A 25,949-nucleotide genomic window follows, 5' to 3' on the forward strand; every position below is an offset into this window, starting at 1 on the left:
TTTTTTTTCTTTCCTTACTGTAGGCTCCCCATTAGTGTAAATAGTTTGGAGTGTCAGATTCTCTATGTTCTGGCTCTTAGTTCATAGTTGTTGTTTTTTTATCTTTTGTTTTTGTATATATGGGCTGGTGAGTGAAGTTTGTGTGTTTAGAGCTTCTTAAATGACTTTGTCATCAGAGAATTTCTCAAAGATTCATGAGATATCAATACAAACATGTTGGTGTTTGCAGAGTTCAGTCCAACAGACAGAGAGCAGAGTCTCCAGTATCCAGCTGTCTGTCTATGAAGAGTGACTGGTCCAACGATCTTCCTATAGACTTCAGTAATGAACCTGGACCATCAGACTCAGAGTAAGACACCTGATACTAACTCATTTATGTGACTTTTTCAGTTCCCTCTCACAATGACGTGTTTTGTTCATGTTGTGTTTGTATATTTCAACAACAATGTATTTGCTAACTAACTTTAACAAACCTTTTGGGGCTCATGACAGAGAGATCATTCGTCCCATCGTCCTCTTAGTGCTGTCAGTCACGTAAAAAGCTGTAATCTGATCAAAGAGGACAAATAGAAATTGTTAAACTTCTTATTTATGGACAGGAGGAGTTTGCTCCCTCTATGAATTTGTAATTAGACTTTTTTTTAAAAAGTAATCTCACAGTTAAAGTCATGTCATAGTTAAAGTCATGTCATAGTTAAAGTCATGTCATAGTTAAAGTCATGTCATCGTGGTCGACCTCAGTTATTGAGAACACTTTTAACTCCAGGTTCAAACTGACTAAACAGAAGAGTTGAAATAATACAAGCAGCCATTTTTATTCCAGACTGAAGCTGAATTCATCAGAAAAGTAAAGACAGTTTTACTGTCCTCTGTCAGCTGATCTGAGCTTCAACAGTGTCGACCAAATCTTGATATTTTTAGAAACAATCAACAAATGGTTTCAGTCCTAAAGAAATGTCTTCACAGAGAGAAGAAGAGGAGGCATGTTTCTGTGGAGGAGCAGCCGTCCTGCTGTGTTTCCTGTCAGGACGTCCTGAAGGATCCAGTCTCTACCAGCTGTGGACACTGGTTCTGCAGACAGTGCATCACATCATACTGGGACCAGTCTGCTTCACCAGGACACTCCTCCTGTCCCCAGTGTGGAGAAAGTAAGACTATATATCTGTCTGCTGATGTCTTCATGTCTGAACACACTACTTGTTGTTTTAATACATTTGTTATGTCACACATTAACCAATCAGAGAGCTGCTTGTTCTCTGTATGCAGAGATGGAGATGGAGAAGTGTCAGACAGCAGCTTGAGACAAAACAGCACTTTAAACAACAGTCCACATTAGCTTTCCTGCTAACATCTCCTCCTCCTCTAACTTACAAACACACACCCCGTCCTGCAGATCCACTTGTTGAACAAGCCACCGAACAAACATCCAGTGAGGAAAAGTGCACTGCTAACATCTATTTTCAGGCTGCAGCAGATGCTAATTAGCTGCTCAGTGTCAGCACATTAAACAGCTTTAAATGTAACCTGCTTCATTAAAATACGTTCATTTAGCTGACGTTTTTAACCAAAGAGACTGAAAATAACTGACTGAACCATGTGGATACAACATGAGTAGATCACATTCATCAATTATGCTAAAATGGTTCAAGAGCTACAACTAGAAGCAATAAGAGATCAAGAGAGAGATTGTTTTTATGGACCAAGGTGCCGTCTGAACAGGAGAGTTTCAGTCTAACAGGAGAGTTTCAGTCTAACAGGAGAGTTTCAGTCTAACAGGAGAGTTTTCAGTCTGAACGGGAGAGTTTTCAGTCTGAACAGGAGAGTTTTCAGTCTGAACAGGAGAGTTTTCAGTCTAACAGGAGAGTTTTCAGTCTGAAGTTGTGTCGAGTTTCTTCTGTTCTGATGTCACTGGGGAGTTTGTGTCACTATTGTGGATCCAGGACATCAGACAGTCTGGATCTAGTTGAGCAGTAGCTGGTCCTCCCTTGTAGTGAGGGAATAACAAGCAGTCAGCAGCAGCAGCAGAGTGTAGTGGACGGGCTGAGGTGCAGGTGGTGGTCATTTACAGGGGCCAACCTGAGATGTTGTCCCTCAAGCAAAGGAGTTGAGTTCAAGAAACAGTGCTGTGCATAGAGGTGAGCCCAACTAAATCTAGTTGGTACCGCCCCACCTCCGGCACCAGCACCTGTTCCTTCCCCCATGAGAGGAGACACTCCCTGTCCTGAGGACCAGTCTGAGATGCCAGGAATCAGCACACCTGCCTTCTTTTGCATGAGACTGGCACACACCCGACCCCAATGCCCGTCCCTGCTGGTAGTCAGCCCACAGGGTGGCGTCTCCATGTAGTCAAAGGCCAGACACCAGATATTCACCAGCGACCTCCACTCCCAGGTTGAGCTCCAGAAAGGTGCCCTGATGTCTCTTTCCTGGTTCAGGTGCTGCAGCACCTTTTGTGGCTGATTCATAAAGGCTCTTTGAATCACTGTCAGTCCGGCTCCTCCTCTGGGGCTAATTAGCTTTGCGAGACCCTGCCAGGGGCTAATGCCCCCGACAACAGAGCTCCGAGGATCACAGGGACACACAAACCTCTCCACGACGTTAAGGTGGAGAGAAAGACAAAGAAAACAACAAACATGTTCTTATACTGATGTTTTTAACTTGTAATGAAAAGACCATTGACTGCTGATTGTCACATTGTATTTTTTGTCTCCCACTTTTGTCTCTTTTTTCAGTGAATGTTGGTCTGCAGGAGGTTTTCCATGAACATAAGATCAGTCTGAGGAGGAGATGTGAACGTGTGACTGAAGGAAGTGATGAAACAGGAAGTGATGAAACAGGAAGTGGAACCCTCCTTAACCAGATCTACACTGAGCTCTACATCACAGAGGGACAGAGTGAAGAGGTTAATACCCAACATGAGGTGAGGCAGCTGGAGACAGTTTCCAAGAAGGAGACCTTCAGTGAAACTCCAATCAGGTGCTGCGACATCTTTAAAGCCTCACCTGACCAACAGAGACCCATCAGAGTGGTTCTGACCAACGGCGTCGCTGGCGTTGGAAAAACCTTCTCAGTGCTGAAGTTCACTCTGGACTGGGCAGAGGGCTCCGAAAACCAAGATGTCAGTCTGCTGGTTGTGCTCTCGTTCAGGGAGCTGAACCTGATCAGAGATGAGCAGTACAGTCTTCTCAGGCTGCTCCATGTTTTCCATCCAACATTACAGAAGGTGACAGCAGAGAAGCTCGCTGTCTGTAAACTTCTGTTCATCTTTGACGGCCTGGATGAAAGCAGACTGTCACTGGATTTCAAGAACCATGAGGTTGTGTCTGATGTCACACAGGTGTCATCAGTCAGCGCGCTGCTGACAAACCTCATCGAGGGGAAGCTGCTTCCCTCGGCTCTCGTCTGGATAACTTCCCGACCTGCAGCAGCCAATCGGATCCCTCCTTCACGTGTCGACAGGGTAACAGAAGTACGAGGCTTCACTGACGCCCAGAAGGACGAGTACTTCAGGAGGAGGGTCAGTGATGAAGATCTGTCCAGCAGAGTCATCTCACACATCAAGACCTCCAGGAGCCTCCACATCATGTGTCTGATCCCAGTCTTCTGCTGGATCACTGCTACAGTTCTGGAGCACATGTTGACTACAGGCCAGAGAGGAGAGCTGCCCAAGACCCTGACTGACATGTACTCACACTTCCTGCTGGTCCAGACAAAGAGGAAGAAGCAGAAGTACGATGAGGGACGTGAGACGAGTCCACAGGAGCTGACGGAGGCTGACAGGGAAGTTCTTCTGAAGCTGGGGAGGCTGGCGTTTGAACATCTGGAGACAGGAAACATCATGTTCTACCAAGAAGACCTGGAGCGGTGCGGTCTTAATGTCACAGAGGCCTCGGTGTACTCAGGAGTTTGTACAGAGATCTTCAGAAGAGAGAGTGTGATCTTCCAGAAAACAGTCTACTGCTTTGTTCATCTGAGCGTTCAGGAGTTTCTGGCTGCAGTCTACATGTTCCACTGTTACACCAACAGCAACACAGAGGTACTGAAGGACTTCCTGGGAGGATGGAGTCCCTCAACCCTGGAGGACTTCCTGAAGAGAGCCATGGAGAAATCCCTCGAAAGTAAGAATGGTCACCTGGACCTGTTTGTTCGCTTCCTTCATGGACTCTCTCTGACGTCCAACCAGAGACTCTTAGCAGGCCTGCTGGGTCAGACAGACAACAGGCCAGAAATCATCCAGAGAGCCATCAACAACCTGAAGGAGATGAGGAGTGATGAGATCTCTCCTGACAGAAGCATCAACATCTTCCACTGTCTGACGGAGATGAACGACCACTCAGTCCATCAGGAGATCCAAGAGTTCCTGAAGTCAGAGAACAGATCAAAGAAGGAACTCTCTGAGATCCACTGCTCAGCTCTGGCCTACATGCTGCAGTTGTCAGAGGAGGTTCTGGATGAGTTGGACACAGATAAATATAACACATCAGACGCAGGAAAACAGAGACTGATTCCAGCTGTGAGGAACTGTAGAAAGGCTCGGTAAGTCCAGATGTGATGAACATTAAAAATCCTGGTAAAGCTGAAGCCTTCAGTATTAAAGACAAACACTTTACACACATGCATTATATAAAACCTCAACACGATACATGTTTTCCTCAACAAGTATGAAACCTGCTGATTGAATCAATGATCATCACCAAGCTCAGAGATGAAATGACAGGTAGTCGTCTACTTTCCAAAACATTTCCTTCAGCCAGGTGAACTCCACCTGAGACAAATGATCACCCATCAAATGATAATAACTCAATCTTTAGCACTAATTATACTATTGATGCAGTAGAAGACGCTGAATTAATTGAATGGGAGGTGAAAAGCAGACGGAGCGACAGAATAAAATGCATCAAAGAACAAAATCCACACAAACACATAACTGAGGTAAACACATACGAGTGCAGTTACAACCTACAGTGAATTTACATGAAGCTTCATGAATATAAATCAGCTCAAATCTGACACGTTTACATTACAGTCATTTGGACACTTTGTCCTGAACATCAGTTTGGTTCATGTTGCTCAAGGACACTCAGGAGGTTCATTTATTGATTTATTTTCTTGATATAAGACTTTTAAAAGCAGTGACAAAGTGCTGTACACACATTAAACAGCAACACAACGAAAGAGTCACAAGAAAAAGCAAGTTTTACCCGACAATTACAAATATAAATATAAAGAGCACAGAATGAATCAAACAAACCAAAATCAAACATGAAGATAAAAACATCCACATCAGGGTTAAAAGCAGCTTTATTCAAGTGTGTTTTGGGGGCTGATATAAAACGGGGCAGCGATTCAGCCCCTCTGATCTCCTCAGGCAGGGAAAGTCTGGGGCCTCGTGGGCAGAAGGAGCTCAAGTTTCAAACTACAAACCTTGTGATCAATGACTGACCAGCTCAGGCCGACCAACTGACCACCTGTGCTTTGTGATGCAACATGTATGAATCTGTTTTCACAATAAAGTCTCACATTTTATTGTTTTAATGTTCTTTTATCTGTAATCACAGATTTTTTAACTGTGGACTCTCAGAGAGTCACTGTGAAGTCGTGGCCTCAGCTCTGAAGTCCAACCCCTCCCATCTGACAGAACTGGACCTGAGTTACAACTACGAGCTGCTGCAGGGTTCAGGAGAGAAGCTTCTCTCTGCTGGACTGGAGAGTCCAAACTGTCGACTGGAGGTTCTGAGGTCAGTTCATGTGTTTCTGTGTAGATCATTTAAATCAGAACAGAAGTTTTACATTTCCTTCAGTTCACTTGTTTTCTGGGTTTGTCTGAGCTCAAATCACAACAACTCAGTTTAAAGTTTGACAGTCTGAACAGTTTGACTGCAGATTATATATTTATATCACACACACACACACACACACACACACACACACACACAGACACACACACAGATTTAAATCTCTGAAAAGAAAGTGTTGAATCTTTGAAAAAAGGATGTTGGATGATGTTTAAGTCACGTTGGACAGAAGACACCTCCTCATGTATTTATGTGCTCTTCATTGGATAACAGTGTCTCTTTATTTCAATGTTAAAGGATTATTACGTACCTTCTTCATGTATTGTTACTGTAGTTAAGTGCACTTAAAATGAGTCACATGACAACTGTGTCCCAATGAATTATAATAATATATAATTATTAATAAATATATAATAATAAAATTGTTGTTCTCACATGTTTAAATCCATTTGAATATTTACTTTAAACCGTGGTTAATACTTTGAAAACATTATTCAAACTGTTTAAATCTTAGTTTTCATGTCATCAGCTCTGAAGGGATTTGACCACATAGATTCTGTCCTGATTCACACTGAGCATCTTGTTCTGCTTCATATTTAAAACATATCTAATATAACATCAAACATTCAGCACTGTTTTATTCTCCATCAACCTCTTCATCATTGATTTGCACTTTTCCTTCTTGCTTCTGAAAGTAAAAACACAAACATTGTGTTTTCTTCTGTCAGACAACAACAAACGTGTGTTTGTTCCAAACCTTTCTGATGATATGTGACGTCTGTACTGACTGAAACACTTCAGCTCAGGATGACTTTTATCTGAAAGCTCCTGTTGCTGAGAGAGTTGATCTTTGAGTCTCCAGTGGCGTATCCAGGACATTTTTACTGGGGTGGCCAAGATGGGACACAAAGCTAGTGTGGGGTGGCCGTGGCATCGCCGAGTTTAATACCACGTACGCAGCCGACCGCGGTTCGAATCCCGGCTGGACGTCCTTTGCTGTGTGTCACATCCCCTCTCTCTCCCATGATTTCCTGTCTCGTAACTGTCAAATAAAGGTGTCTATGCTGGTAAAAAATCTTTTTAAAAAGTCATTTTTTATTCCATTTCCACCTATCACAGTCCTCAGGAGCCTCTGGTTATTTAACATGTCTGTTTTTAATCAGTAATTATGTTCAGGATAGGGTTCAGATTTTCTAAGAGCCATTTCCTTGGAGTGGATTAAAGTCCTCATCTCTTCACAAGTTAGATTAGGGAGCACAATTCAACTGCTCTTAACTCATCCTGTAGAATAACATGAATCAGTCATCAGCTCATCATCTGTGTCACCTGGACTGTTACCTGTGTTTGCTTTACTAATTGAGGCGCCATCTTGTGGTTACATAAAAACACAGCAATCCAGGCAACAGAACAAACCAACAACTGCAAATCAAAGCTAAATACTTAAAGACAGGCCTTATTAAAAAGTTTATCTGTGAGCAAAAGATAAACTAAGCTTGTAAGGAAGAAACAGAAATATGTGTTGTTCTTTACATGCTGAGTTTATGTTATTATTTACCTTAGATATCATTTGTTGGAGATACTGGAATTAGATTTTTTTGGTTTGTTCTTTGCCAGGTGTGTTTTTATTTAACCACAAGATGGCGCCTCAATTAGTAAAGCAAAGAAATGTAAATCAATCAATCAGTCAGTCAGTCACTTCACTTTGAAGTAATAGCTATAACTACAAACTTCAAGCAGGATCTTTGTCAAACCGGGTGAGAATCAGTGTGTAAAATACAGGATGTTCGTGGGGCTCTGGAGGCCCTTAAATAACAGCTCTGACTCCATTAACATGTCAAAATAAAGGAGGTGTCAACAATGTGCCTCATTATGTCTATTTATAGTATCTACAAAGGTTTATTTTTACATAACTACCGACATCTTCCATCACTTTTAATAACACAATTAACACATTTTGCATCTCAAGCATTTGTGGCATTTGAATGCAGTTTGCTCTGCCTCTGCCTGTTTAACGTCTCAAACATGTGAACTGTGAAGATGAGCTAACTGACACAAACAAAAAGTCCTTTATCTCCCAGAGAAAAGTCTTTAAACAGCCCTTCAATCACAGAGCAAATAAATAAATCACAGCTTGTTCTTGTGTTACAGCTCCTTAAATCTGGACTGTCACACTATATTTCACACACTGGTTGGTCAAAAATATAACATCAGCTCTACTGAACACACACATCTGCAAAAACACTATTGTGTTCGTGCAGGAGTCAATGACCACAACGTGTTGCTTCGTTTGTTGCGTTTACTGAACTGACGCACACCTTACATTTTACGACCTTGCCGTACATCACTGCTGAAAACCTTAAAGACACAGTAACCTGTCAATTGCAGTGCATAACCTACCAGAGCCCAACAGGACACCTTATGAAGACAAACTGCATGTTTTCAGACATAACATTTTCCCCCCACCCCCCAGGGAACAGAAACATAACATTCACCTCGCACCCCACCCCAATATCAATGTCACCCTGTCACATAGTCCCCATGCCAGACAGGCGGGGCCCTCATTCTCTGAGGGCGTGCTGGCCCTGAAGCTGCGTCGAGTGGCGCTGGTGGGTCCCCTGCCACCCGATTACCTCCTGGCCGGGGCTGCCAACCTAGAGCTGCCGGCGACAGAGGTGAGGCTGGTACAGTGGGGCTTGCAACTCTGTGCAGGCGGTTTGAGTGCCAACGAGTCCCGTTCTCCAGTCTGTAAGTGGCCGGCCCCAGCTGCTTAGTCACCCGCAGGGGCTCTGACCAGTATGACTGCAGCTTATTTTGGTGGTGGAGGCGTTTGATCCTGACCCAATCCCCTGCTGAAAGTGAGGGGGTCTGCACTCTACGTGTGGCATCGTACTTCTCTTTCATCCGAGCCTGCGAATGTTTCACCTGAGCTCTGGCTTTCTGGAGCCCTGGGCTCCCACGTGCAGGAGGTGGCTCAGCTCTCAAGCAGTCCAGTGGTTGCTTTAGTTCCTGTCCAATCATTAGCAATGCAGGTGACACTCCAGTGGTGGAATGTTTGGATGCCCGAATGGTCAGGAGAGTTTGGTTGAGAGCGTCGCTGAAGGTCTTCCCTTCCTCCAGACAGGCTCGGATACCATTTTTGAGAGTTTTATTCAGTCTTTCCACCCCTCCATTACTCTCTGGGTGATACACTGCCGTCCTGATGTGCTTGATGGACCGCAGCGTGAGAAACTCTGCGAACTCTGCTGATGTGAATTGGGGCCCGTTATCTGTTGTGACCACACCCGGGAGGCCCCAGCGCCCAAACAGGTTGTCCAGGCGGTCGACGATGGAGTGCACGGTGATGGAGCTCAATTGGAAAACCTCTGGCCATTTCGAATGAAGATCGTGCACCACCAGCAGGTACCGGGCATGAGCAGGCGCCCCGTGAAGTTCACCGCAGATGTCGACCTGGATATGTTCCCAGGGTGAAGACGGCCAAGGGGTTGGGGTGAGAGGGGCTGTGGCGGGCTGGCCTGTTTTCCCACTCAGAAGGCAGCAGGCGCAGTTACGCACCAGCTCCTCAACGTCAGAGTCTATGTGGGGCCACCAAACTGTATCCCGGCAGCGCTGCTTTACCTTGACCACCCCAAGGTGCCCCTCATGTGCCATGTGTAGTACTCTGGACCTGAGAGTCTCTGGAATGACCGCACGGTGACCGCGAGCTAGGCACACAGCCCCCCAGCAGGAGAGCTCGTTGCGGAAGCGGTAGTAGGGAAGCAGCCTATCATCCACTTTGGCAGGCCAGCCGTCCCGGACGTAGGTGCGGAGAGTCGTGAGGGCCTCATCAGCAGCTGAGGCCTGCTGCAGCTCCGCCAGGGTGACTGCTGAGCTGAGGGGCCCGTGCAGGATGTGGACCCAGTCTTCGTCGCTCTCTGGGTCTGATGACACCCCACCCATCTCCTTCGTCACCGACACAGCCCTGGACAGGAGGTCGGCCACTGTGTTGGCCCGCCCAGGCACAAACTCCAGACTGAAGTTGTACTGGTTCAGCCTGTCAGCCCACCTTAGCAGTCTCATAGGCCTGTGCCCCGAGCCTTGGGTCGCCAGCAGTGCCGTCAGCGCTTGGTGGTCTGTGCGAATGGTGAAAGCCCTCCCGTATAAATAAACATGCCAGCGTTCGCAAGCCCACAGACAGGCCAGAGCCTCCCTCTCCCCCACCAAATACTTCTGCTCCGCTGGAGTAAGTGCTCGTGAGGCGAAAGCTACCAGGCGTTCCACCCCGTCTTGAGTCTGGGAGAGGACAGCGCCCAGCGCCACCCCAGAAGCATCACAGGTGACCAAGGTGGACGCAGTCAGGCTGAAATGGGTCAGTGTGGGCGGGGACGTGAGCTGCTGTTTGATGACGCGCACGGCTTCATGGCAGGCCGGGGTCCAGTCCCACGCAGCCTCCTTCCTGAGCAGCCGGCGCAAGGGAGCTGTTGAATCAGAGAAGTGTGGCATGAACCTGAGATAGTAGGCGGCCATCCCCAGGAAGGAAGACAGCTGGGATGGTGACTGCGGGTCTGGGAGGGACAGAATGGCTTCAGTGTGGGACATAATCGGGGTGATGCCCTCCTTCGAGAGCCTGAAGCCCAGGAACTTGACTTCCTCAACCCCGAACATGCACTTTTCAGCGTTCAGTGTGACCCCATGCTGTTCGAAACGCTGAAAGACTTGCACCAGGCGAGCATCATGCAGTGTGGTGGAGGGTGCATGCACGACCACATCATCCAGGTAGATGGAGACACCCTGGATACCGGCCAGTATGAGTGACATTATCTTCTGAAAGCAACTCGGGGCTGATGAGAGTCCAAATGCCATGCGTTTGAATCTGAAGACCCCCATGTGCGTGACAAACGCTGTAAGGTCCATGCTGGGTCGTGCCAGAGGAACCTGCAGGTAGCCATTTCGTAGGTCCATCTTACTGAAGACAGAGGAGCCGTGGAAATGGCTAGTGAGTTCCTCAGCCGTAGGCAGGGGGTACTTGTCGGGGATGATGGCTTTGTTCACGTCTGTGAGGTCCACACAGAGTCGCAGTCCGCCCCCCTTTTTCTTAGCTATCACCAGGTTCGACACCCATGGCGAGGCGTTGACAGGCTCGACGACGTCTGCCCCCACCAGGCGCTGCAGCTCGGCCTCCACTGCGTCACGGAGAGCCAGAGGAATGCGCTGTAGAGGCTGGATGACAGGGCGGACTGACTGGTCAACCGTAGGCTGGTGTACAAATCCTGTCATGCGGCCCAGCCCGTTGAACAGTTGTGGGTAGCGGTCAGGCCAGGAGGTGGCGACCTGCAGGACATGCTGGCCTCTAGCATCACTCACAGCAAAACCCAGGGCAAGGAACAAATCTAGGCCCATAATGTTCGCTCCACTCCGGGTGATGCAGAACTTGGTGTTAGGTGCACATTGTTGATCATATCTGACGGGAAGGCAAGCCACGCCCAGAGTGGAGATGGGAGAATGGCCGTAGCCCAACAGGGGTTTAACTGCTGCTTCCAGAGGCACCTGACTGAAGAAGCGGTCATATGTGCATTTGTTCAGGATTGACACTTTGGCTCCTGTGTCCACGAGGAGCGGGATTAGAGCTGTGCCCACACGGCATGTGCAATGTTTGAAGGCAGGCTGTGAGGTCTGAACAGTGTTTATGGGGACAGCAGCAGTATCATGGGAAGCGGGGGAAGAGCGACAGCAGCGTGCAAAATGGTTCAACTTGCTGCAGTTGCGGCAACGTTTTCCCCGAGCAGGGCATGATTGATCTCTGGCAGCATGTTTAGAGGAGCCACAGTTGCTACAGCTCTTGGCCCCACTCTCTCTGGGCCCCCTGTCCACTCTCTGTACATCCAAACTGTCACTCACCCCGTCGTTTGACTCTGCAGTCTCTGTATGATGAACTGACGGCGGTGATGACGTCATCGGGTCGTGCACTGCGCGGCCGAACTTGCGCGCCTCCGCTAGGGCCGTTTCCAACTGTTTTCCAATCACTACAGCATCTGCTAGTGTCATGGAGTCTGGCTCTAATAAAAGTCTCTCCCTCAGTTGGTTCCATGACGTTTTCTCTATTAACTGGTCAACTACAAGTCCATCCTCCAAAGCCCCAAAGTCACAAAGCCTAGCCAGCTCACATAAAGCTGACACGAAGTGGGCAACGGTCTCACCCGGCTTTTGGGTCCTCTGACGAAACTCGAAGCGGTACATCCGCCGGCTTCTCCCGGAGCTGAAGTGTGCCTTCAAAGTGGCCGTAGCTGTGGCGTACTTATCGTCCAATAAGGTGAGCGTGGCGAAGACTCGCTGTCCCTCCTGCCCGAGGCAATGGCGTAGGAGCGCACACTTCCTGGCCTCCGCTAGGTCCGTGTGTCCCAACGCCAGCAGATAATCCTCAAATGACCGCAGCCACCGATCCCAGGGAACAGCTGGGTCGCCGGGAACAGGTAGGAAAGGTGGAGGAGGCGGTAAGGCGAGTTCAGACATCCTCGTTCGCCAAATATTGTGTTCGTGCAGGAGTCAATGACCACAACGTGTTGCTTCGTTTGTTGCGTTTACTGAACTGACGCACACCTTACATTTTACGACCTTGCCGTACATCACTGCTGAAAACCTTAAAGACACAGTAACCTGTCAATTGCAGTGCATAACCTACCAGAGCCCAACAGGACACCTTATGAAGACAAACTGCATGTTTTCAGACATAACAAACACCCTCAGTCTTCAGTCCAGAAAACAGCGTTTCATATTTCATGGCGGTGTCCACATAACAATAAAAAAACAAAACGCTGACATTAAATGCTTAACTTGGTTTGCAGGCTGCTAAGCTAGGCTAGCTAGGCTAGCTTAGCAGCTAGTTCGTCTTTTAGCTGCTACTTAGTGCTAGATAAAGTTTTCCTACACATTCAGAGGGAACTAGGACACAACTAAACATTAAATTACCAAACCTCTCAACCGACAGAGTTCAGCGTTGTTATCCAGCAGTTGACGTTGTCACTGGGACGTCCTCCTGTTTCATTAACGACCGGACCAGCAGCAGCAGCAGGTGCAGCTGCCGGGCTCATCTCTCATGGCTCACCTATCAGACCTGCATGGCCAAACGTCCGCTGAGCAGAAATCAGCTCTCACAGCCTCAGTATGACCATTACTGTGTTAGTTAAACATGTAAAACTGGCCCTAAACCAGCTGATCAGCTGTCATCATTGATTGACAGCATTTCTCTTGTTTCTTGTGTTGACGAACTTGACCAACTACCTATCAGATCTGGGGCGGCCACAGGGGCGGCCAATGAGTGTTCAGGGGCGGCCAATGAGTGTTCGGGGGCGGCCAGTGAGTGTTCGGGGGCGGCCAGTGAGTGTTCGGGGGCGGCCAGTGAGTGTTCAGGGGCGGCCAATGAGTGTTCGGGGGCGGCCAGTGAGTGTTCGGGGGCGGCCAGTGAGTTTTCAGCCCAGGCCACCCCTCAGAAGAGTTTCGTTCCCGACCCGTCAAATACTGACGCTTTGAGACGGCGGCCGACCCGACCTACAATCCCAAAGCATCAGTATTTGACGAGTTGTGTCAGCGCGTTCGTTGATTTGCATAGAAGAATTCTATAGCCGAATTGTTCCTTAGTACAAGTATTTATTTAGCATCAGGACACCAAAATGTTACATGTACATGGACCCCTTTTATTCAGCCAATCGCAGTCTGCAAGCAGTTAGCTGCAATCAACTTCCCAAAAGAGAGTGCCTTACTTAGAATTTAGACAAAGTTATATAGTATGTGTTCCTATCTAATTGGTCCAAAAACTGTTGGGGAGCGGCCCTGGTTTAAACTTGGCTCTCCCTTGTTGGTGCACAGGCTGGTCCCAGCCTCTTGGCACTTAGCTGCTCCAACCGTCTTCAGCCAGCATCCTAAAGGGGAGGAAAACCTAAACCCTAGACTCCTCCTTCAATATTCAATTGTACCAACTCAGTGATCTGAGCCCTCTATCTTACAGTATGCCTCACATGACGAACTGCATACTGAACTTTAGGCGGTTTGACTTTTGACCCTGATGATGTCTTGTCCCTCTGTTTTCAACCAGCTGATAATCAAAGTAGCCCTCTGTCCTACGGATCCTGTTTCAATCAACTGATAATCAGAGGTGGCCTTCTGCTCTATGGATCTATAGAAACTACAGTGATTAGTTTATAAAACAACTGACAGGTCACAGTATACAGATTACAAATACAAAGACATTTTATTCTAACAGTTGGAACGAGACTGAAAGTTCAACTATCTTAATAACAGGAGCTTTAAATAGCAGAATCAAATTTTACATCAGTTTCTGTGGGTTTTTATTTGGCTGCACAACATGAGTTTGTATAGATGGAGCCTCTGGTGGAGCTGCAGAGTTTAAGAGGTGACATCACTACGTCTTTATTGAAGCAGCAGCACGTTGTCATTAATATTAATGAGAGCTCTGTTTCACTTTGTGTGTTTGACAGTGTTGAACCTGCATCCTGTTGGGTTCAGGTGTTTGGAGCTTCATTTTCTAAACGTCTACATCCTGAACCTTCTTCAGCTCTGAACAGATTATTAAACACTGAATGATTTCAAGCAGGAACATTAAAGTCTTTTAAACTGACATCATTTATTCTTTATTCAGATTGGAGAACTGCAGTTTGTCAGAGATCAGCTGTGCTTCTCTGGCCTCAGCTCTGAAGTCCAACCCCTCCCATCTGAGAAAGCTGGAGCTGAGTAACAACAAGCTGCAGGATTCAGGAGTGAAGCTTCTCTCTGCTGGACTGGAGAGTCCAAACTGTCGACTGGAGACTCTGAGGTCAGTTCATGTGTTTCTGTGTATCTATAAAATGTCATTAATTTACATGTTTTCCTCTCTCTCTCTCTCTCTCTCTCTCTCTCTCTCTCTCTCTTGCTCGACCACACACTCTCCACACACAGCACACGTGTGGTTGTTTATCTCAACAAGGAAACTAGCTTTACTTGAGAAAGGCTGCAGGCAGCGAGACAGAAGACTGCTGAAAGGTAGAAAGTGAAATGTTACTTCAGAGCATGGAGGACGAGACGACTCTGGCTGTTCCCACTGACCAATCAGTGGTCTGCAGTGTGTTAGCTCCACCTTTTAGCGTGGGATCAGTGCATCAGTGAAGCTAAACGTGTTCATAGCTGTTTCAGACAGACAAAGGTGGAGCCAAGAGCTGCTGGAGGCTCAACAATGGGTTAAATATGGAGGTAACTTCTCACATGTTCTCTCCTGGAAGACATTGGTAGTGTTTCACTCAGTTCATATTTCAAAGTGACAGAAATAGTTGTGTAACAAATGAAAAAGAGCTGAGAGAGAAGTTGAAACCTGGGCTCTGTCTCACCTGCACTCAGCTCACCAATCACAGAGTGAGGAAGGTGTTAATGTTTGTTTGTCACTTTTGTAAAGTGACAGAAATTGTTGGACACAGACCCCCTAATCTGACATCAGAAAGGTGTGGCCCCCCGCAGAGATTTAAATCTCTGAAAAGAAAGTGTTGAATCTTTGAAAAAAGGAGGTTGGATGATGTTGAAGTCACGTTGGACAAAAGACACATGAGTGTGATGTAATCTCTGATTCAACACACTGCACGTGTTGAATGTGTGAAACTCAGAAGACAAACTTTAATAACATGAAAATATTACACTGCTGATGAATTATAAGTGCGACACAATTATCTCACACATACTGTTGTTGTTCTCACATGTTTAAATCCATTTGAATATTTACTTTAAACCGGTTAATACTTTGAAAACATTATTCAAACTGTTTAAATCTTAGTTTTCATGTCATCAGCTCTGAAGGGGATTTGACCACATAGATTCTGTCCTGATTCACACTGAGCATCTTGTTCTGCTTCATATTTAAAACATATCTAATATAACATCAAACATTCAGCACTGTTTTATTCTCCATCAACCTCTTCATCATTGATTTGCACTTTTCCTTCTTGCTTCTGAAAGTAAAAACACAAACGTTGTGTTTTCTTCTGTCAGACAACAACAAACATGTGTGTTTGTTCCAAACCTTTCTGATGATATGTGACGTCTGTACTGACTGAAACACTTCAGCTCAGGATGACTTTTATCTTAAAGCTCCTGTTGCTGAGAGAGTTGATCTTTGAGTCTCGTTCCCAACCCGTCAAATACTGACGCTTTGGGACGGCGGCCGACCCGACCTACAATCCCAAAGCGTCAGTATTTGACGAGTTGGAACGAGACTGAAAATTCAACTATCTTAATAACAGGAGCTTTAAATAGCAGAATCAAATGTTCCATCAGTTTCTGTGGGTTTTTATTTGGCTGCACAACATGAGTTTGTACAGATGGAGCCTCTGGTGGAGCTGCAGAGTTTAAGAGGTGACATCACTACGTCTTTATTGAAGCAGCAGCACGTTGTCATTAATATTAATGAGAGCTCTGTTTCACTTTGTGTGTTTGACAGTGTTGAACCTGCATCCTGTTGGGTTCAGGTGTTTGGAGCTTCATTTTCTAAACGTCTACATCCTGAACCTTCTTCAGCTCTGAACAGATTATTAAACACTGAATGATTTCAAGCAGGAACATTAAAGTCTTTTAAACTGACATCATTTATTCTTTATTCAGATTGGAGACCTGCAGGTTGTCAGAGATCAGCTGTGCTTCTCTGGCCTCAGCTCTGAAGTCCAACCCCTCCCATCTGAGACAGCTGGAGCTGAGTAACAACGAGCTGCAGGATTCAGGAGTGAAGCTTCTCTGTGCTGGACTGGAGAGTCCAAACTGTCGACTGGAGGTTCTGAGGTCAGTTCATGTGTTTCTTTGTATCTATAAAATGTCATTAATTTACATGTTTTGCTCTCTCTCTCTCTCTCTCTCTCTCTCTCTCTCTCTCTCTCTCTCTCTCTCTCTCTTGCTCGACCACACACTCTCCACACACAGCACACGTGTGGTTGTTTATCTCAACAAGGAAACTAGCTTTACTTGAGAAAGGCTGCAGGCAGCGAGACAGAAGACTGCTGAAAGGTAGAAAGTGAAATGTTACTTCAGAGCGTGGAGGACGAGACGACTCTGGCTGTTCCCACTGACCAATCAGTGGTCTGCAGTGTGTTAGCTCCACCTTTTAGCGTGGGATCAGTGCATCAGTGAAGCTAAACGTGTTCATAGCTGTTTCAGACAGCCAAAGGTGGAGCCAAGAGCTGCTGGAGGCTCAACAATGGGTTAAATATGGAGGTAACTTCTCACATGTTCTCTCCTGGAAGACATTGGTAGTGTTTCACTCAGTTCATATTTCAAAGTGACAGAAATAGTTGTGTAACAAATGAAAAAGAGCTGAGAGAGAAGTTGAAACCTGGGCTCTGTCTCAGCTGCACTCAGCTCACCAATCACAGAGTGAGGAAGGTGTTAATGTTGGTTTGTCACTTTTGTAAAGTGACAGAAATTGTTGGACACAGACCCCCTAATCTGACATCAGAAAGGTGTGGCCCCCCGCAGAGATTTAAATCTCTGAAAAGAAAGTGTTGAATCTTTGAAAAAAGGAGGTTGGATGATGTTGAAGTCACGTTGGACAAAAGACACATGAGTGTGATGTGATCTCTGATTCAACACACTGCACGTGTTGAATGTGTGAAACTCTGAAGACAAACTTTAATAACATGAAAATATTACACTGCTGATGAATTATAAGTGCGACACAATTATCTCACACATACTGTTGTTGTTCTCACATGTTTAAATCCATTTGAATATTTACTTTAAACCGGTTAATACTTTGAAAACATTATTCAAACTGTTTAAATCTTAGTTTTCATGTCATCAGCTCTGAAGGGGATTTGACCACATAGATTCTGTCCTGATTCACACTGAGCATCTTGTTCTGCTTCATATTTAAAACATATCTAATATAACATCAAACATTCAGCACTGTTTTATTCTCCATCAACCTCTTCATCATTGATTTGCACTTTTCCTTCTTGCTTCTGAAAGTAAAAACACAAACGTTGTGTTTTCTTCTGTCAGACAACAACAAACATGTGTGTTTGTTCCAAACCTTTCTGATGATATGTGACGTCTGTACTGACTGAAACACTTCAGCTCAGGATGACTTTTATCTTAAAGCTCCTGTTGCTGAGAGAGTTGATCTTTGAGTCTCGTTCCCAACCCGTCAAATACTGACGCTTTGGGACGGCGGCCGACCCGACCTACAATCCCAAAGCGTCAGTATTTGACGAGTTGGAACGAGACTGAAAATTCAACTATCTTAATAACAGGAGCTTTAAATAGCAGAATCAAATGTTACATCAGTTTCTGTGGGTTTTTATTTGGCTGCACAACATGAGTTTGTACAGATGGAGCCTCTGGTGGAGCTGCAGAGTTTAAGAGGTGACATCACTACGTCTTTATTGAAGCAGCAGCACGTTGTCATTAATATTAATGAGAGCTCTGTTTCACTTTGTGTGTTTGACAGTGTTGAACCTGCATCCTGTTGGGTTCAGGTGTTTGGAGCTTCATTTTCTAAACGTCTACATCCTGAACCTTCTTCAGCTCTGAACAGATTATTAAACACTGAATGATTTCAAGCAGGAGCATTAAAGTCTTTTAAACTGACATCATTTATTCTTTATTCAGATTGGAGGAGTGCAGTTTGTCAGAGATCAGCTGTGCTTCTCTGGCCTCAGCTCTGAAGTCCAACCCCTCCCATCTGAGACAGCTGCACCTGAGTCACAACGAGCTGCAGGATTCAGGAGTGAAGCTTCTCTCTGCTGGACTGGAGAGTCCAAACTGTCGACTGGAGGCTCTGAGGTCAGACACCATTTTTTACTTCTGTGCTCAGATGAATATGATGTGAAAGTTGTGTTGACACTAAACTGCAGACATCAGGCTGATATTATACTGATCCACACTGAGTATCTTAATGCTGAAGTCTGTTTTCTTCTTCTGTGGTTTAGTCCATTGACTGTGGCAGAGCAATGTTGAGCTGCACATTTAAAACCTTCATATAACAACATGAATAATTCACTCTGAACATCCTCAACTATTGATTTTCATCTCCGATTACAAATCATGTTTTTTAAAATGTTTTTTTAAAGTAATGAGAAAAATACATACTACAATGAAAAGTTAAATAATCTCTATTTTAACTATCAGACAATAACAAATATATTCAGAATCGTCTTTTTACAACATTTTAATGAAGCTTTGTGACGTTTATACTGACTGAATATTTAAATTGTGAAGTTTCATCATTTATTCTTTATTCAGATTGGAGAGATGCAGTTTGTCAGAGATCAGCTGTGCTTCTCTGGCCTCAGCTCTGAAGTCCAACCCCTCCCATCTGAGAGAGCTGGAGCTGAGAGGAAACAACCTGCAGGATTCAGGAGTGAAGCTTCTCTCTGCTGGACTGGAGAGTCCAAACTGTCGACTGGAGACTCTGAGGTCAGTTCATGTGTTTCTGTTTATCTATAAAATATCATTAATTTACATGTTTTGCTCTCTCTCTCTCTCTCTCTCTCTCTCTTGCTCGACCACACACTCTCCACACACAGCACACGTGTGGTTGTTTATCTCAACAAGGAAACTAGCTTTACTTGAGAAAGGCTGCAGGCAGCGAGACAGAAGACTGCTGAAAGGTAGAAAGTGAAATGTTACTTCAGAGCGTGGAGGACGAGACGACTCTGGCTGTTCCCACTGACCAATCAGTGGTCTGCAGTGTGTTAGCTCCACCTTTTAGCGTGGGATCAGTGCATCAGTGAAGCTAAACGTGTTCATAGCTGTTTCAGACAGCCAAAGGTGGAGCCAAGAGCTGCTGGAGGCTCAACAATGGGTTAAATATGGAGGTAACTTCTCACATGTTCTCTCCTGGAAGACATTGGTAGTGTTTCACTCAGTTCATATTTCAAAGTGACAGAAATAGTTGTGTAACAAATGAAAAAGAGCTGAGAGAGAAGTTGAAACCTGGGCTCTGTCTCACCTGCACTCAGCTCACCAATCACAGAGTGAGGAAGGTGTTAATGTTTGTTTGTCACTTTTGTAAAGTGACAGAAATTGTTGGACACAGACCCCCTAATCTGACATCAGAAAGGTGTGGCCCCCCGCAGAGATTTAAATCTCTGAAAAGAAAGTGTTGAATCTTTGAAAAAAGGAGGTTGGATGATGTTGAAGTCACGTTGGACAAAAGACACATGAGTGTGATGTGATCTCTGATTCAACACACTGCACGTGTTGAATGTGTGAAACTCTGAAGACAAACTTTAATAACATGAAAATATTACACTGCTGATGAATTATAAGTGCGACACAATTATCTCACACATACTGTTGTTGTTCTCACATGTTTAAATCCATTTGAATATTTACTTTAAACCGGTTAATACTTTGAAAACATTATTCAAACTGTTTAAATCTTAGTTTTCATGTCATCAGCTCTGAAGGGGATTTGACCACATAGATTCTGTCCTGATTCACACTGAGCATCTTGTTCTGCTTCATATTTAAAACATATCTAATATAACATCAAACATTCAGCACTGTTTTATTCTCCATCAACCTCTTCATCATTGATTTGCACTTTTCCTTCTTGCTTCTGAAAGTAAAAACACAAACGTTGTGTTTTCTTCTGTCGGACAACAACAAACGTGTGTTTGTTCCAAACCTTTCTGATGATATGTGACGTCTGTACTGACTGAAACACTTCAGCTCAGGATGACTTTTATCTGAAAGCTCCTGTTGCTGAGAGAGTTGATCTTTGAGTCTCGTTCCCGACCCGTCAAATACTGACGCTTTGGGACGGCGGCCGACCCGACCTACAATCCCAAAGCGTCAGTATTTGACGAGTTGGAACGAGACTGAAAATTCAACTATCTTAATAACAGGAGCTTTAAATAGCAGAATCAAATGTTACATCAGTTTCTGTGGGTTTTTATTTGGCTGCACAACATGAGTTTGTACAGATGGAGCCTCTGGTGGAGCTGCAGAGTTTAAGAGGTGACATCACTACGTCTTTATTGAAGCAGCAGCACGTTGTCATTAATATTAATGAGAGCTCTGTTTCACTTTGTGTGTTTGACAGTGTTGAACCTGCATCCTGTTGGGTTCAGGTGTTTGGAGCTTCATTTTCTAAACGTCTACGTTCTGAACCTTCTTCAGCTCTGAACAGATTATTAAACACTGAATGATTTCAAGCAGGAACATTAAAGTCTTTTAAACTGACATCATTTATTCTTTATTCAGATTGTGGGGCTGCAGTTTGTCAGAGATCAGCTGTGCTTCTCTGGCCTCAGCTCTGAAGTCCAACCCCTCCCATCTGAGACAGCTGGAGCTGAGTGCCAACAAGCTGCAGGATTCAGGAGTGAAGCTTCTCTCTGCTGGACTGGAGAGTCCAAACTGTCGACTGGAGACTCTGGGGTCAGACACCATTTTTTACTTCTGTGCTCAGATTAATATGATGTGAAAGTTGTGTTGACACTAAACTGCAGACATCAGGCTGATATTATACTGATCCACACTGAGTATCTTAATGCTGAAGTCTGTTTTCTTCTTCTGTGGTTTAGTCCATTGACTGTGGCAGAGCAATGTTGAGCTGCACATTTAAAACCTTCATATAACAACATGAATAATTCACTCTGAACATCCTCAACTATTGATTTTCATCTCAGATTACAAATCATGTTTTTAAAATGTTTTTTTAAAGTGATGAGAAAAATACATACTACAATGAAAAGTTAAATAATCTCTATTTTAACTATCAGACAATAACAAATATATTCAGAATCGTCTTTTTACAACATTTTAATGAAGCTTTGTGACGTTTATACTGACTGAATATTTAAATTGTGAAGTTTCATCATTTATTCTTTATTCAGATTGAGGGACTGCAGGTTGTCAGAGATCAGCTGTGCTTCTCTGGCCTCAGCTCTGAAGTCCAACCCCTCCCATCTGAGAGAGCTGGACCTGAGTAGGAACAACCTGCAGGATTCAGACGTGAAGCTGCTGTCTGAACTTGTGGAGAGTCCAAACTGTCGACTGGAGACTCTGAGGTCAGTAGAGAGTTGGAGTCAGTCCATGCTGGTTTCAGCAGTATTGTAATAAACACAGTCAGTATCAGAGTAAAGATCCAGCATTTCCTGCTTTCCTCAGTGAAGCTGTGAGAGGAGAACGGTGACAGGCTTCAGGATTGGACAGAAAGAGATAGAGGGGGAACAGTCAGCCAATCAGAGGAGCCAGAAGCTTGTTGTGATCGTGTGTTTGAGTTGAAGTGAAGACGACTGTTGTTGTTGTGTTCATGTGTACAGGAAGTAAAGCTGGATCACAGCTGACAGCATCACAGGATGTGTAGAGACAGTGTCCTCATCCATCAAACTGTTGTAGCATCAAATCTCTGTTCTCTCATTTCAACACTGAACAACTGATCAGTCCATCTTTGTCACAGCTCTCAGGTCTACGGTGGCCCTGAAGGTCAAAACACAACAACATCCCACAAAACATCAAACTGTCACCAGAGACTCTGGTTCTGTCCAATAACAAACAAGAACGCCGTCCCACCTTTTCCATAATCTGAAGTGTGGTTGTGTTTTGACCTTCAGGGCCACCGTACAGATCGCTCTGACTGAAGCCTGCACATCACTGACTCTTATTTCAGAGAACCGTGGTTACATTTAGTAACCATGTGGTCTCCTCACAGACCAGAACCTCTGCTGAAGTCCAGTAACCACAGCTGGTGTTGACTGTTCAGTCTCTGTGTGAACATGTAGGAGCTTTAACATCAAATATTTATCTGTCCGTCTGTCTTTAGTTTTATCCAGATGTTTTTACAACAGACTCCATATTTACATGTTTGTAATATTTAAAGCAGATGAAATGTTCAGGTGTGACTGAGACTCTGGTTTTTAACAGCAGTGAATCATCATCAGAGTGTTTCTGCAGTGATGATGCGTTCAGGGACTCTGAGCAGTTTATTTCACTGTGTGCTTGAGTGAAACCTGCAGATTAAACACACTTGATGTGTCTGCAGGTCTGTGAGCTTCACTCCAACACGTTAACATGAGCTGAAAGGAAGCTGGCTACGCTACACAGCCGCTCCACTTGTGGTCTGAACAGGACTGAAGTCCTGCTGGTCTTTATATCACTGACTGACAGCTGATGGAGGGAGTCTCTGTAGACACTCATGTATCACTTCTGCTGTCTCTCTGCTTCTCTCATCAGCTGGTGGCTGTGATCTCTGTCAGAGTGAGTGGTGAGAAAGGTGGAGGTGTTGAGAGGATCAGCTGTGTCCTGATGATCCAGAGAGGTTGAAGCAGCACCATCAGCTGGTGGGTGGAGAGGCTCTGACTGGGCGGAGAGGAGAGCTTCATCCAGCAGCGACTGACGGACCAATCACAACACGTGGAGATGATGTCAGTGCTGCAGTGTGAACTGCTCTGAGATCAGCTCCACTGTCCAGTCCAGCATCGTCCCTGTTTCCTCTGGATGTTGTAGGGACACATGTCCCTCGCCTCTGCTTTTAATTGAGGCTTTGTCTTCTGAAAGGCAAACACTCCTCTACAGATATGAGCTCTCCTCTTCACCTGGCAGGGAGGACGTTGTTGTCTTTACAATAAAACGGTCGAATAGATGATTCCCAGGAGACCATCTGTCCTTATTTACAACTCTACACACCATTTGTCCTCTTTCCCCCTCAAGACAGAAACACTCCTTTCCTTCAGGTCCATCGAGGTTCATCATCAAATGAATCCACTCTCCAGACATCAAGAGGAACAGACAATCTTGTGTTATAGTTTCATGTCTTTGCAATTGTGTTAGATTAACAAAGTGCTGACAATTGTTCTCTGCTGATCTAATTAAAACACACACACACGTTCCCACAGTGAAGGTCTGGTGACGCCCACCTTCTTGGAGTAATCTCGGTTGACAGCTTAATAATTTATAGTTGTGTTGTTCTTATCTTTTGCACTCCACTGTGAAGTTCTCTACACTTCTCCAGATTTCAACACGGTTCTGAACAGCTATTAAACCACAACCTCATCTTCTTAATTTTAACAAAGTATTAAACAGGCAGAAAAGTTATTAAAACTGATTTTTCTTACACTTCCCTACAATTAAGATTGAGTGAGATGAATGTAATGTGTAAAACCGCCCTGTGGTGAGTCCTGGTATGATCGGGACAAACTGTTCAATCATCTCGTTAATACGTTTGGATTATTACCAGTGAATGTCTCTGATGTGCCCTGTTTAACAAGTATCAAGCTGGAACTAAAAGAAATATGAGTGGTGACTTCTACTGTATAATCAAGTGTGTTTAGATGTTCTGATCCAGTTTTAATTCCTTTGTGGATGTTAAAGTGGTTTTAATAATGACATATGATTTCGTGTTGGACAAAGTCCACATATGAAGCCGTGGTGACATTCTGGGGAAGGTGAAGCGGTTTAGCAACGTTTCAAACTCTAGTTTAGTTTGAGTCCGTTCCTGTGAAGTTTCCCACTTGTTATCTCCTCTGAGACAAACAGCGGCCGCCCTGCCCCCAGGCCCGCCGCCACTCGAGACTACAAAACAGAGACATCACTTCTCTGCTCGCTCCAAACTTTAACTCTCTTCTCTCTCCAAACTCTTCTCTTCTTTAATGTTTCCGCTCTTTACTTTGAGACTCGCTTCAAGACAGCGATCTCTGCACAAAGTGCTCACGTGTTCATTTTTCTCACTTTTATATTTATGGCTGTATTGATTCATCTCTTAAGTACTTCAACTTACATTAAGTTTCTACCAGAACGAAGTTCTGTTTTAATTTGTTTTATGCAGTTAAGTATCGTAACCTGATTAAGAGGAAGTGAACTTAATTTAAAGGTGACATATTATGCTCATTTCTGCTTGTTGACATGGTTCCTTGATGTCTAAATGGATTGACAGTAACATGCTTTGGTCGAAAAAAACCGAAGGATTGAGCACAGCAGGGTGTTTACACACCGGTTTCACAGCGCTGCTCTAAGCGGCCGGTTTGAGTGCCTTTCCCTTTAATGCTAATGAGCTGCTGCGTGCGCCGCCCACCTCTTCCTGCCGCGTGGAAGACGTGAGGACGGCATCGCGTGACCATGGCAACGAGCTATACACATTTGCGAAGCGACTTTTCGAGAAACGAGAAAATGGCGGATCCTCGTTCAGGTAGCTGGCGTAGTGTGGGAGGAGACAGTCAGCGCGAGAGCTGGAGTAACTAAAGCAAAAGACCGGACTGTGACGTCACAATCAGGTCGAAATCCAAACGGCTCGTTTAGAGACTCATTTCCTGACTCCGGCAGGTACAAAATATTGACTTAGTTGTCGAAACTTATGCTTAAGGGGTGGGGAGGCACTCCGGATACGCAAATATACATACTAAACCAAGGAAAAAGTGAGTTTTGCATAATATGTCCCCTTTAATTTATCTTGTATTGAGTAACAGTATCAGTTTTGTTCGTATTAAAATTACTCTCGTCATATTTAAATGCTGTCACCCAACTAACCCGTGATCTCACCTCCTGCACATGTTCATATAACCCCATTACTTTACCGTGTCCACATTTCCAGTTACCTGTTGTTGTTCCTTTAAATCGCCATTTCATTTATTTACCCTGAATTATCTAGTTAATAAACATATTTAACCGTATGTTGTTGTCTGTGCAGGTTTGTTTTTAATGTGGAGAACCGATGGAAACTGTGTAGAAGTCACTACTTCAGTTTTTGTTTTTTTTTTGTGATCAATTTTTTATTTTATTTTATTTCATTACATCTCCATTCATCCAGACCCATTACCCGCACCCTTATCCTGGGGGTGACATTGATTATGGACGGTTACATGAAATAATAAGTGAACAAAACACAATAAAACACACAGCAGCAGCAGCACATAGACACAAAACACCGCTTTGACTCTCTCAGATGCTGATTCCAGATTCTGTATCGCTTCTGTCTTTGCCTGTTGAGCACAGGCACTGGAGATTTCTAATGACAGGACTTCATAAAATGACAATTTCCACAGATACACATTTACAACATGTGGTGGTTTCCATCTTTTTATCAACATTTTCTTTGCTGCAGTCAAACCCGCGAACAGTACTCTCTTCTTGTGAAATGTTAAATTCAGAAAAGTATCATCATTTAAAAGCAATATATGTGGTAAACAAGGTATGTTTGTCTGGATTAAACAA

General features: G+C 44.7%; 1 protein-coding gene across 1 annotated transcript; it reads left to right on the forward strand.

Annotated features, from left to right (window-relative positions):
- LOC141001705 (NLR family CARD domain-containing protein 3-like) lies at positions 1-25,408 on the forward strand. The gene is made up of 8 exons (XM_073472866.1): positions 1-349; positions 967-1,148; positions 2,733-4,536; positions 5,559-5,738; positions 14,425-14,598; positions 16,407-16,580; positions 21,638-21,811; positions 22,977-25,408. Exons 1-8 carry the CDS (start codon positions 195-197, stop codon positions 22,987-22,989), a joined length of 2,856 nt encoding a protein of 951 aa, XP_073328967.1. The 5' UTR covers positions 1-194; the 3' UTR covers positions 22,990-25,408.
- The last annotated feature ends 541 nt before the right edge of the window (positions 25,409-25,949 follow it).

The sequence above is a fragment of the Pagrus major genome, chromosome 1 (genome assembly GCF_040436345.1).
Source record: "Pagrus major chromosome 1, Pma_NU_1.0".
In the NCBI taxonomy this organism is placed as follows: Eukaryota; Metazoa; Chordata; class Actinopteri; order Spariformes; family Sparidae; genus Pagrus; species Pagrus major.

What these genes read in the sequence shown, in the direction of transcription:
- LOC141001705 (XM_073472866.1), top strand. Translation starts at nt 195, where the DNA reads ATGAGATATCAATACAAACATGTTGGTGTTTGCAGAGTTCAGTCCAAC. An exon ending in CCTGGACCATCAGACTCAGA is followed by an intron (nt 350 to 966) that starts GTAAGACACCTG and finishes ATGTCTTCACAG; the next exon opens with AGAGAAGAAGAGGAGGCATG. An exon ending in TGTCGACTGGAGACTCTGAG is followed by an intron (nt 14,599 to 16,406) that starts GTCAGTTCATGT and finishes TTCTTTATTCAG; the next exon opens with ATTGGAGACCTGCAGGTTGT.